Source organism: Podarcis liolepis (genome assembly GCF_965112155.1).
Source record: "Podarcis liolepis genome assembly, chromosome: 13".
NCBI lineage: Eukaryota > Metazoa > Chordata > Lepidosauria > Squamata > Lacertidae > Podarcis > Podarcis liolepis.
The window spans coordinates 174,789-188,347 of NC_139573.1; the positions used below are offsets into that span (position 1 = coordinate 174,789).

The 13,559-nt window shown below is 47.8% G+C and overlaps 1 protein-coding gene across 1 annotated transcript; it reads left to right on the forward strand.

The window, feature by feature from the left end:
• Nucleotides 1-5,560: 5,560 nt before the first annotated feature.
• LOC310692012 (uncharacterized protein) lies at nt 5,561-13,167 on the forward strand. Its single transcript, XM_083472371.1, has 6 exons — nt 5,561-5,661; nt 7,424-7,836; nt 7,990-8,071; nt 8,278-8,360; nt 9,880-10,006; nt 11,077-13,167. Exons 1-6 carry the CDS (start codon nt 5,631-5,633, stop codon nt 12,480-12,482), a joined length of 2,142 nt encoding a protein of 713 aa, XP_083328497.1. The 5' UTR covers nt 5,561-5,630; the 3' UTR covers nt 12,483-13,167.
• The last annotated feature ends 392 nt before the right edge of the window (nt 13,168-13,559 follow it).

Here is a 13,559-nt window from a genome sequence, read left to right on the forward strand (position 1 = left end):
AGGGACCACAGCCGAGAAGAACAGCGGCAGCCACGCCAAATCGTTGATTTTGTTGCCACAAAGTTTCTAACTTTAAGCAAAGCAAAGAAGAACCAAGATCAAAGGTTACCTCCGTTTTTTTTAATTTTAATTTACCTCCGGCCCTTGGAGGGCGAGCGAGGTGCAGAGTCTTGAGGGCGGCTCCTGGCAGACTTTGACGGAGGCGACTCAGCCTTTTCTTCGGCCTGCCTCCCATTTCTCCCTATAGGGGCTGCGGATTCGCAAGCGGGATGAAGGTTCCGAGGTCTGTTCTGCAGGCGGTGATTGGTCAGCTGTTCAACAGGGCGGCTCCTGGTCGGCCAGATCAAGAAAAGGCGCTCTTTCCCTCCTGCTCCCCAAAGTTGACGCTGGCTCTTGTGCCTGCGCAAGTCTTGTTCTGTGCCTTTTCGCCTCGGCCTTTGCGCGCTGCCGGTCAGGCTGATCCGATCAGGGGGCGGACGAGCCCCCTCCGCTTTGCCCCCCGTAACAGTAGGAAAGGAACTGAGCATCACATTTCCAGCACCAGAATGGCCTTCTACGGATCGAGGGGGCGACCACGCCGGGAATCCTCGGTCCACTTCTGGCCCCCTCGCCTCGGAGCAGAAAGGGCCGCCCGAATGATCCAGGCCGGGGGGGGGGGGGAGAGACTTCCCTCTGAAGAAAGGCTGCCTCTTTCTCGTTTAGAGGAAAGCCAAGGGAGACGCACCTTGAGCCGGGGGCGTCGCCTTGCAAAGGTGAAAGGGAACAGAGCGGCATTCCGAGAGAGGCCAGGGGAGGGGGAGTCCTTCCTCCGAAGCTCCTTCCCGCAAAGGCAAGGGGGGCTTTCGTCTCCCTTCTCTCTTCTCTGCACCAGCTGCCTTGCGGGCGCCTTCTGGAATCCGGTGGGCCTCCTTTCTCTGATAGCGCATTGGGGAGAAGGCAGGGCGTCCCAAGGCTGCAGGGAAGGGTGCATGCGCGGGGGGGGGGCGGGGGCGAGGTGCATGCGGGGACCCCCAAGTCAGGCAATCCCCGCCCTTTGCCTGCGCAGGAGATCTGCAACTTCATTTGGATCCATTCGCTGCTTGACACTTTGGGGAGGGGTCTTTGGCTTAGAGGGGGGATTATGTACAGTATTGGTATAGTATTAAATTAATATATTATATTATATTATATTAATTTATATAATAATATATTATTATATACTTAATATATTATAAATATAAACGGTGCACAGGAAATGGCAGCAACAACAATGTAAACAAATACACATTTCAAAAAGACACAGTTGCGTATAAAAATGTTACATTGATACAAAGTTCTCTCTCTCAGTAGATACATTTATTAACAGGGGCTGTAGCCCAACAGAAACATTTGGACTTAAAATAAATGCAAGAAATAAAAAGGAAAACCTGACCTATGCAAGAAAGAAAGAAAGTCTGTGGGAAGAGGGGAGGGGGCAGAGAAAAGAAAGCGTTTCTTGGTGCGGTGCAGAGTCCAGCCTGCGGAACTCCCCGCCCCAGGAGGCCAGGCTGGGACCAGGGCAGGGAGGAGGAGAAGAGGCTCCTGGTGGCTTCATCCTCGAGGACTGAGCTCTTGTCTCCCCAGAGATGCTGCTGAATCCCAGTTGCTGGAAGGGAGCGCAGGGGGGGGAGGGGGGCTCTTGCACCCCAGTCCTGCTGGGGGGCTTCCCATTGAGGCCCCAGTGGGAACGGAGGTGGGGAGACTCCAGAGGGGCCCAATGGCCTCATCCTGCAGGGCTCCTCTCCTGCTCTGATGCTGAGCTCCTCCAGATGCAAGTCCTCTGTTGCCCTTCAGTTAGAAGTAAAGCTTTCCCAGTTCCCTGGATTCTTTGGAGGAAGCCATGGCTCTTTAAAGTGGTCTGATCCTGCACTGAAGATGCTCGGCTTCCTTGAGGCTCTGTGTGTATCTTGAGGCTTAATTTTCCACCCTCAGGCTTGAGGCTTTATGTTGTTGTTGTTCTGGTTGTTATTCTCTTTACTCTTATTACTGCTACCCGTTTATGGAATGCCCTCCCCAGGGAGCCCCACCTGGCGCCTTTGTTACAAATCTTCAGGCAACATTTGCCTGATCCACATCAAATGGCCTTTTAGATGTGTCTGTGGGAAGGCGGGTTATTGGTTTGGTTTTGCTTTTGTTTTGCATTTTATGTTTTCATTCTGTTTTTTATGTTGTGAACTACCCTGTGATCTTCGGATGAAGGGCGGAATACAAATTAAATAAATAATAACATTAATGACAATACATTTATTACCCAGAGCAGGTTACAAGCATTTTAACATTCCATATTAAAAGGAGTTAGAACGAAGGACAGCCATAGGAAGGTGGGTCCTGAAAAGGCAAGAGTCAGAGGCCTTGGACAAGAGGGGAAGGGGCCAGGCGCCCCTCTGTGGGGAGGGAATGCCCCAACTGAAGGACTGGCCCCAGGATAGCCCCTCTAGGGCCACCCCAAACTGCCAAGAGTGCCCCTTCTGTCAACCTTAACCCCCAAGAGGGTCTGTGGGGAAGGAGGCGGTTGTTCAGATATTGGGAGGCCTAAGTGGACGTCTCCTGTGAGCCCCTTGAATTGGGCCCAGAAATGAATGGACACCCGTGGCAGCTGTTTTAAGAGAGGAATTAGATATGTTCTCGAGGGTTTGGGGAATTCAATGAGGAGGGAGAGACACATGGATGCCACCGGGAGCTCTTTGGAGAAAAGGGGGAGATAGAAATGCCATGAATCAAGAGAGGGAACCCAACCCATGATCTGGCTGCTGCATTTTGGGACGGTTCCTGAGTTGTCTTCAAGGGCAGCTCCATGCAGAGGGCATTGCAATGGTCCCATCCGATCCAGAGCATGGAATGCCATGGTCAAGTACTCTCTGTCCCAAATGGACTGTGTCAGGGACTGGACATCAGAGGAGGAATGGTGGTGACCACCCTCCCCCTTCTCCTGAACCTTCCCGAGAAGAGGAGGACAGAATAGATGTACAACAGTGGTTTGCAGAAGGTCATGACTCTGAGACAGAAGAGGGACAAAGCTGGGAGATAATGGGAGAAGGGGGGGAGCAGCAGAGCCAGAGCAGCTGGCTGGCATGTTATCATTAGAAAGCATTCCAGACCCCCCTTCCCCTAGGACCCAGAGAGCAGTGAAAGTGGGAGAGCAGAACGGGAATAGGCAAGGGGCCTTATGCAGCCACTGTGAAAGGGTGGCGCTGCTGACAACTGAGAGGAAAGTGGGGGAGGGAGGAGATTACGCAGAGCAACGCCATTCTCCAAGAAACGGCATCCTGCATCTCTCTCTGTGAGCATTGCATAAAAGACTTTGGTAAGAGCTTCTTGTTTTTCCATTACTGGCAGCCTGCTGTGAGGGAGGGGGATTCCCTGAAGCCTGACAAACTGGCTGGCAAACTACCTGAGCTGGAAATGGGCACTCCTAGTCACTGAGGCCACCTGAGCCTCAAATGACCATGAAATGAGATTCGTCCGGCATGACTTGTTCTTCGGAAACCCATGCTGGGTCTTAGTAGTCCCACCATCCTTTTCTAACTCCTCACAGACCGACTGTTGAATTATCTGTTCTAGGATCTTCCCTGGTATCAATGTCAAGCTCACCAGTTGGTACATATCTGGGTCTTATTCCCCTCCCCCCCTTCTTGAGAACGCTGGTCTGCAGGATGTCGTCACCTGTTCTCCAAGATTTCTCAGAGATCATAGAAAGAAACTCTGAAGTTACATAAGCAAGCTCCTTTACTACCCTTGGATGCAGCTCCTCAGGGCCTGGAGATTTGAATTCATTTAAAATAGCTAGGAGTTCCCTTACTCAGAGGTGTAGCAAGGCCATGTGGTACCCAGGTGCGGTATCTCACACACACACACACACACACCCCAAGTTGGGAGTCACGGACATCTTGCAGTCCATGGGACTTTTTGCTTTTCTCCTATTTTCATTGGAGAAATGTTGTTGGGTATGGAGTTATCTGACCCCCGAGCTGTCTGAAGGCAATCAGATGGCACAACGAAGTATTTTTTAATGTTTAATGTTTTATTATGTTTTTATATATGTTGGAAGCAACCCAGAGTGGTTGGGACAACTCAGTAAGATGTATAGGTTATAAACACTAAAATTTATCGGCGAAATTTTGGAGAGTATGAGTCACTGGTCTGATGAACCTTTCCCCCTGCAAGCTGCTCCTCTTTCTGTTTCCAATGGAAGGAGCAGCTTGGCACGTCAGCCAAGATTTCAGCAAGGCATTTGACAAGGTGCCCCATGATATTCTTGTAAAGAAGCTGGTAAAATGCGGTCTTGACTATGCTACCCCTCAGTGGATTTGTAACTGGCTGACTGACCGAACCCAAAGGGTGCTCATCAATGGTTCCTCTTCATCCTGGAGAAGAGTGACTAGTGGGGTGCCACAGGGTTCTGTCTTGGGCCCGGTCTTATTCAACATCTTTATCAACGACTTGGATGATGGACTCAAGGGCATCCTGATCAAATTTGCAGATGACACCAAACTGGGAGGGGTGGCTAACACCCCAGAGGACAGGATCACACTTCAAAATGACCTTGACAGATTAGAGAACTGGGCCAAAACAAACAAGATGAATTTTAACAGGGAGAAATGTAAAGTATTGCACTTGGGCAAAAAAAATGAGAGGCACAAATACAAGATGGGTGACACCTGGCTTGAGAGCAGTACATGTGAAAAGGATCTAGGAGTCTTGGTTGACCACAAACTTGACATGAGCCAACAGTGTGACGCGGCAGCTAAAAAAGCCAATGCAATTCTGGGCCTCATCAATAGGAGTATAGCATCTAGATCAAGGGAAGTAATAGTGCCACTGTATTCTGCTCTGGTCAGACCTCACCTGGAGTACTGTGTCCAGTTCTGGGCACCACAGTTCAAGAAGGACACTGACAAACTGGAACGTGTCCAGAGGAGGGCAACCAAAATGGTCAAAGGCCTGGAAAAGATGCCTTATGAGGAACGGCTAAGGGAGCTGGGCATGTTTAGCCTGGAGAAGAGGAGGTTAAGGGGTGATATGACAGCCATGTTCAAATATATAAAAGGATGTCACATAGAGGAGGGAGAAAGGTTGTTTTCTGCTGCTCCAGAGAAGCGGACACGGAGCAATGGATCCAAACTACAAGAAAGAAGATTCCACCTAAACATTAGGAAGAACTTCCTGACAGTAAGAGCTGTTTGACAGTGGAATTTGCTGCCAAGGAGTGTGGTGGAGTCTCCTACTTTGGAGGTCTTTAAGCAGAGGCTTGACAACCATATGTCAGGAGTGCTCTGGTGGTGTTTCCTGCTTGGCAGGGGGTTGGACTCGATGGCCCTTGTGGTCTCTTCCAACTCTAGGATTCTGTGATTCTATGAAGAGGGTCCCCACCCGTCGCCCAAGATAACTTCTCTGACTGCGCAACGCACACGGCGTCTCCTGGTCTCCTGCTCTGGAGGCGAAAACGCAGAGAGGGAGAGAAGTGTGAGCTGGGTGCACACGGCTTGCGAAGGGTTAAAAGGAGCTGGATTCCTAGAGAGGACAGGAAATAAAAGTGTCGCGGGGGGGGGGCAGGTCCTCCCTTCCCCCTCCCTTCCTGCAAGAGGGGGAGGGGGCTCTCGTCTCCTTTGCAAATGCTGCCTCGGCGGTGCCTTCTGCGCGCTGGTGAGTCTCCTCTCTCTTCCTCCTCTCTCTTCATTGGGGAGAAGAGGGATCCCTTGCCCACCCCCACCGAACCCCAAATCAGGGAGCCCAGGGTCCTCCCCCTCCATCTCTGCAAAGCCAGGGCGGGGGCTCCTTCCCAGGAGGTGTGCAGCCATAGACCCATGGATGCCCCCTTGAGCTCATTGGAGAAATAAAGGGGGAGTATAACTATGCCATAAAGGGATCCCAGCCCATAATGTGGCCGCGGGATTGTGGGCCCGTTTCCAGCTCGTCTTCAAGGGCATCTCCACAGAGGGGGCAATGCAAGGATCCCCTCGGGTGCAGAGCCGGGGAGCTGAGCCCCCCCCCCCCCCGGAGGACGCCGTCTTCAGCTGATCCATCTGGGCAACCCCTCCCCCCACGGAGCGGACTTTCTTTCCTCTACCTGCTGCAAAATCAAGCGCAGCTTGGCCTGGATGTTGGCAGCAGCAGTGCTGGTTTATTGGGGGGGGGGGCGCTTCCCGAAATGGATTCAGGGCACTCACCAGATGAAAAGATCATAGCCGAGTTTCTGAAGCAGGAACAGAATCTTGGAAGGTAGCTGAAAGTAGAAATTGTGAGTTTTTCCTGAACTGTTTGGTCCCTGAATGTGCTGCTTGTAAATACTCCTAGGTTGCTTTACATAAGGAATAGAGGTCTAGAAATTCAAGTTGTTGTTCTTATAGGCCCAGGGTCTTTTGCCTTGCCATCCCCACTACCGACTCCCTGTTGCTACTCTGCTTCAAATAATAATAATAATAATAATAATGGTCCCCGGATTCATTGAAAAAATCTGGTGAACATAGTGTAGGGTGGTATACAGATATAATAAATAATAATAATAATTGAAATATTTCTAAATGAAATGAATAAAAAAAGAAAGAAAAACTGGTGAAATACTGAAACAAGGAGCTCACAAATGTGTGGTATGGACCCTCCTCCGTATATAGAAATAGTCTACCAGACATCAGATGCCACAAATAAAAGTTACTTTGTTTTAAATTACATTATTAAATTATGCTTAAATAAGGAAAAAGATGTTTTCATCAGAAACCCAGGATATATGCACATATGCACTCAGTATATTATAAAACAATCCAGTATATTATGAAAACAATGCTGTTGTGGTGGTTATAATATTTGTACCGCACCCACCTGACTGAGTGGCCCCAACCACTCTGGGCGCCTCCCAACACAATAGTATCAACACAATAAAACAGCAGCCATTGAAAACTTCCCGATACAGGGCTGCCTTCAGATATCTTCTAAAAGTTGTGTAGTTCTTTATCTCCTTGACATCTGCTGGGAAGGAAGTTCCCCAGGCAGGGTGCCACTACCAAGAAGGCCCTCCGCCTGCTTCCGGGGGCATTTTGGGGCATCTCAGCCTCCCACCCATGCGAGCAGAGTTGCCTTTGCGGCAGAGTCCAAAAACAAAACAAAACTCCACAACCAGGTCGAGCACAGGCAATCTGGATCCCATCCTGACTGAAAGCAAGGTCAGAAAATAATGCAAGCGTAATTCCACTGGGGGTTCACACTAAGTACAACACAGCAAGACGGGGGGAGTAATATCAGGAACATGGAGCCAGAAAGCTCTGCTATTTCCATATAATCTCATACATTATGGCCTTCCAGACCACAAACTAGCCTTAGTCGTCGTCATCAGAGGAGTTTCAAGGACTGCATACTCATGTGTAGACCCCTTGCTCCTGAGCTGTAGAAGCTGTCTTCTGATCTCTTGCAGGCTTCCTGAGAGCACAGACGGATGAGCAAGACCCAGCTGGCCCTGAAGCAGGAAGAGGCCAGGCCATGGAAACTGGAAGCCGTGGGGGATTCTGGGAAAACTCAGTGCAGTTGGGTGAGGTGGACACTCTTTGCTCAGATGTGCAGAGCCAGCAGTTGAGACAGTTCTGCTACCAGGAGGCCAAAGGACCCCGAGAGGTTTGCAGCCGGTTCTACCACTTTGACCATCAGTGGCTGAAGCCAGAAAGGCACACGAAAGCTGAGATGCTGGACCTGGTGATCTTGGAGCAGTTCCTGGCTGTCCTTCCAGTGGAGATGGAGAGCTGGGTGAGGGAATGCGGAGCGGAGACCAGCTCCCAGGCAGTGGCCCTGGCCGAAGGTTTCCTCCTGAGTCAGGCGGAGGAGAGGAAGCAGGTGAGAGATACTTTCCTCTTAATTCTCCCAGGGAACTCTGAACAGGAGGGAGAAGATCCTAAAATACTCTACTAATTGCTCATCCTTTTTAGGAAGCATCCAAGGCAGGACCCATAAAATATTTGCCTCTACCATTCTTTGTTGCTCTTTCAGGAAAAGGATCTGGTTGCGGAAATGGACTCCAATTACTCTGAGGCAGAGAGGACTCCATTGGACACCAGAGAGAGTTCACTAGGTAAGGAGGAAAGGAGTTTCTTCCCCGTTTGGTCATTCTGTTACTTTTGAAAGTAGTCTCTGAGTTCTTTCAATTGGGGGGGGGGGAGAGATTTGGGACCAAGGGCACAGAAGAACACAACAAAGCTATGAAATTTGTATGACCACCGAAATGTACATTTCAGAGAAGCATGCACTCCTGGCTTCCAACTAACCTTTGTCTCTCAGGTGAAAGAAGAATGTCAACAAGACCTCCTCAGCCCTCTTTTCCTGGTGGTGGAGAGGAATCAGCAGCTCCAGAAGCAGATCAGGTAGGAGGAAGGAGCCTTGTGGGGAAAGAGGCTCAGGAGTGGGGCAGCCAGGGCTCCTCTGGGAATGAAGAAATCCCTCTCTTCCTCTTTGCTTTCATCAAAGCTGTTCCAAACAAAGGCTGAAAGTGCCATTCAAGGAGGTCTATCTGCTGAAAATCAGGAACAGCCTTCCCTCCTTAACTAGCCTTCTGTATGTCCGTAGTGTTATTTATCAGCATTTGCAGTTATATTAATAAATTTATGATTGAGTGCTCTGCTGGGCTTCTAAGCAGTTGACCTAATACAATGCAGCATCCCCAAAAATGAAGCAGGCGCAGCAGATTCATCCAGTATTATTTGCTGAAGGCCATGAGCATAACAGTTCACAAATCCAACTTTCTGTCAGGGACCATGCTGAGATGGGCTGCCCTGAGGAGGAATGGTGGGAGCCTCCCCCTCCCCCTCTCCCTGCTCCTGATCAGGATCCTGAATCTTCCCAGGAGCAGAGGGACAGTACAGATTTGGAACAGTGGTTTGCAGAGGGACATAGTTCAGAAGAGCAGATAAAGTGGCAGCGCAGAGAGCACAGTGGTTAGGAGATCAGGTTAGAAGATGTGGTAGTGACGTGGGTGACTAGGGCGGATGTGGGTGAAACCCTGAATTGGGAGCACCTTCATTCCTAGGAAATGGATTTTTTGTTCTAACTGGTAGGAAGTCTCCTTTCCATGTATTCTGCTTATCTGCTGCCAAAGGGGGGAGGAAGCTGATTTCCTGAAGCCCGACACTCTTCAGGACTGGCATAGTTCTTAAGAATCCAGCTGCAGTAAAAAAACAAAAATAAAAAACTTGAAGACTAAGAACTAAACAATTTGACATACTATGTACAGATCACCCCACCAGAAATGGAGAGCGAGAGAAAGTGAAAATCAGGTTTCCTCTGGCCTCTGTTTATAGGCAGCATGGCCTTGGGATAGAAAAATAACAGGGCCAGCTTCAACCAGCTGTACTCAGCTTCTCTGAAGGAATAACCCAAACATCAGGAACCTTCTGCTCATTTCCAGGCAGAATGGAAAAATTGATGAACAGCTAGTCACTTGCCGCTTGCAGCTTGTAGTAGCTTCTAGCCTGTGAGACCCAGACAAGTTTCCAGAACCTTCTTAAATCAATAGAATAGGAAAGATCTCTGCATATTAGACAAATACTTTCTATACCAAAAATGGCAAGCCATGTCAGAAATACCACCTCCCTCTTACCTATCCACAAGCCTTGAATTCTACCCCAGATCCTTTTTGGCTGGTCCAAGATTTCAGACTTGTCTACCAGTTTGTGGTCCAAAAACACTTAGTGGTGCCCAACCCTCAGAGCGCCATCCCTGCCGGGACCAAGTGGTACAGCCTAGTGGACCTTTGCTGAGCATTTTTTAGTATCCCCATTGCAATTAACACAACACAGCAATGAACAGGCAGGAAACCACACCGCAAAGTTTAGTAGATAATCTTTAGGCTGCCTTAGAGGAGGATCCTTGTCTTTTTCCTTTTAGGGTCCTCTGTGCTTTGAAGATGTAGCTGTGCATTTCACGGAGGAGGAGTGGGCGTTGTTGGATCCTGACCAGAGATCTTTGCATAAGGAAGTCATGGAGGAGAATCGTGGGATCATGGCCTCCCTCGGTAAGGCTCCCAGTTGGATGATAATATCTGCTTTGAAATTCCATAGATAGATGATATATAGATAGATAGATATAGACATATATCGTATTTTTCGCTTTATAAGACGCACCAGACCACAAGACGCACCTAGTTTTTGGAGGAGGAAAACAAGAAGAAAAAAATCTGAATCTCAGAAGCCAGAACAGCAAGCGGGATCGCTACGCAGCGAAAGCAGCAACCCCTTTTGCTGTTCTGGCTTCTGGGATAGCTGCACAGCCTGCATTCACTCCATAAAACGCACAAACATTTCCCCTTACTTTTTAGAAGGGAAAAGGTGAGTCTTATAGAGCAAAAAATACAGTGTGTGTGTATATATATGTGTGTGTGTGTGTGTGTGTGTGTGTGTGTGTGTGTGTGTGTATATATATATATATATATATATATATATATATATATATATATATTTTTTGGTGTCCTCGGGTGTCTTCCCGTGTAAAAGTTGGGGTGTCTAGGCGACGTTTCGACGAGGTCTCACTCGTCATCTTCAGGCTGGTGCTTTCGGCTAAAAAAGCACCAGCCGAAAGCACCAGCCTGAAGATGACGAGTGAGACCTCGTCGAAACGTCGCCTAGACACCCCAACTTTTACACGGGAAGACACCCGAGGACACCAAAACCTGCATTCCTGTACCCGTGAAAATCTACGAAAACAAATATATATATATATATATATATATATATATATATATATATATATATGATAAACCTGCCATATGTGGATGGAGCTCAACAGAACCACCTACTGCACCTGGTATCCGAACAGGGCACAAGGAACCTTAAATGGAGGGGTATGGAAAATTCCATGATTCGGCCAAACAAAATCCATTCAAGAAAAGAGCCAGGCTTTGCATATCTCAGGTTCCCACAAATCAGTCCATGAATACCAGTCAACACAGGCAGTGAACCCTGTAGTAAGACCTCATGCCTAACCCTCTTTCGTTCTTCCACTATCACAAGAGTTAATTTTCATTGTCCAATCATTTGGGGCTCAATTTATTTCGGAGGTTCTAATCCATTTCTCTCCCCATTGCAGGTGAGGTTGAATTGGCAATGAAGAACAAGGGAGACCATGACAAAATCCACACAGTAGAGAAACCACATGAATATTTGGAGTGTGGAGAGAGCTCCATCTCCCTTTCCACTTCCTATCAAATAAATACTATTGGGATGAAACCATATCAGTGTTTGGAATGTGGAAAGTGTTTCACCCGGAAGGAAAGTCTCACTGCCCATCAGAGAATTCATACACTGGAGAAACCATTTCACTGTCAAGAGTGTGGAAAGAGCTTCAGATGGAAGTCAAATCTCACTTCCCATCAAAGAATTCATATGGGGGAGAAACCATTTCAATGTTTGGATTGTAGAAAGAGCTTTACCCACAAGAAAATTCTCATTTCCCATCTAAGAGTACATACAGGGGAGAAACCCTATCAGTGTTTGGAATGTGGAAATAGCTTTAGTCACAGCGCCTCTCTCAATTTACATCGAAGAATTCATACAGGGCAGAAGCCATATCAGTGCTTAAAATGTGGAAAGAGATTCGGTCGGAGTTCCACACTCGCCAACCATCAAATAACTCATACAGGGGAGAAACCTTATCAGTGCTTGAAATGTGGAAAGAGCTTCACCCAGAAGGAAAGTCTCACTGCTCATCAGAGAATTCATACACTGGAGAAACCATTTCAATGTAAAGAGTGTGGAAGGAACTTCAGTTGGAAGGCAAGTCTCACTGCCCATGAAAGAATTCATACAGGGGAGAAACCATATCAATGTTTGGAATGTGGAAAGAACTTCAGTCATAGCTCCCATCTCGCTTCCCACCAAAGAATTCATACAGGGGAGAAACCATATCAATGTTTGGAATGTGGAAAGAGCTTCAGTCAGAGCTCCCAACTAACTTCCCATCAAAGAATCCATGCAGCGGAGAAACCATATCAGTGCTTGGAATGTGGAAAGAGCTTCAGTCGAAAGGACAATCTCACTTCCCATCAAAGAATCCATACTGGGGAGAAAATGTATCAGTGCTTGGAATGTGGAAAGAGCTTCAGTCACAGCAACCATCTCACTTCCCATCAAAGAATTCATACAGGGGAGAAACCCTATCAATGTCTTGAATGTGGAAAGAGCTTCAGAAAAAGCGTTCATCTCACTTTCCATCAAAGAATTCATACAGGACAGAAACCATATCAGTGCATGGAATGTGGAAAGAGCTTCAGTAGAAAGGACCATCTCACTTGCCATCAAAAAATTCATACAACGGAGAAACCATATCAATGCTTGGAATGTGGAAAGAGCTTCATTAGAAAGGACCATCTCATTTTCCATGAAAGAATTCATACAGGGCAAAAATCCTATCAGTGCTTAGATTGTGGAAAGAGCTTCAGTAGAAAGGACCATCTCACTTCCCATCAAAGAACTCATACAGGGGAGAAACCATAACAGCGCTTGGAATGTGGAAAGAGCTTCAGACACAGCAAGACTCTCACTTCCCATCCAAGAACTCACAGCAGGGAGAATAGTTGAATTGTAGAATCATAGTGTTGGAAGGGACTCTGAGGATACGTTCACATCTATGCGGGTGCAGAAGGACCCACACGCACGCACATGCCAATCCCAGACAGCACTGACAGCGATCCAGCCAGACCTTTCCCCTCCAGGGGGGGACTTGTGAGTGCCTTCAATGCTGTATGGGGGGATCCTGTGCCCTGTGGGTGGGTGTGTCAGCTTGCATTTTTTAGTGCAGAAAGTATTGATCTGATATGCAGAGATCTCTCCTTTTCTTTCCTATTCTACTTAATTTTAGAGGGTTCTGGAAGCTTCTAGAAGGTTCGTGATGTTTGAGTTATACCTTCTGAGAAGCTGAGTACAGCTGGTTTAAACCATTTCTCTTATCTCTTTCTGTCAAGGTCATGCTGACTAAAAAAGGAAGGCCAGAAGGAGCCTGAGTTTCACTTTCTCTTTCTCTCCCTTCTGGTGTGGTGTTCTGTATATTGTGTTAAAGTATAGTCTTCTTGTTTTATTGAAGCTTAAGTTAAGTGTGCTGTAACTGGATTTCTGAATGTATTGGATTTGTGACCATTATGCTCATTTGCCTTCAGTAGCAGTAAAGCTCTGTTGAATGAAATATTAATTGCCTCTGGTCAATTTTTTGGAATTTTGCAACATTTAAGTTTTTACTCTGCTACCTATACATTGGAATCTACTCTGGATCACTATTGTTTAGCATTTCAATGGCAGGTTGTAGCTGCACTACCTTTTTGCAAGAAGCGTTGGACCAGGCAGAGGGAACCCAGAGGGGCTCCTGCTCACCTGAGCCCAAGGCTGCCACGTGTGTGTGGAGGGTGTTGCAGGGGAACCTTTGATCTAGGGCATCCTTCAGGAAGGGCAGGAAGTCCAGTACCTGTCCTGCTAGGGGATCTGCCTTCTTTCTACCTGCCCACCTGAGGGAGGCTCGCCAGGTGAATTTGTGGATGCTCTGGGTGGGCTGTCTGTGGGAATATCGGGGGGCAGGTGGAC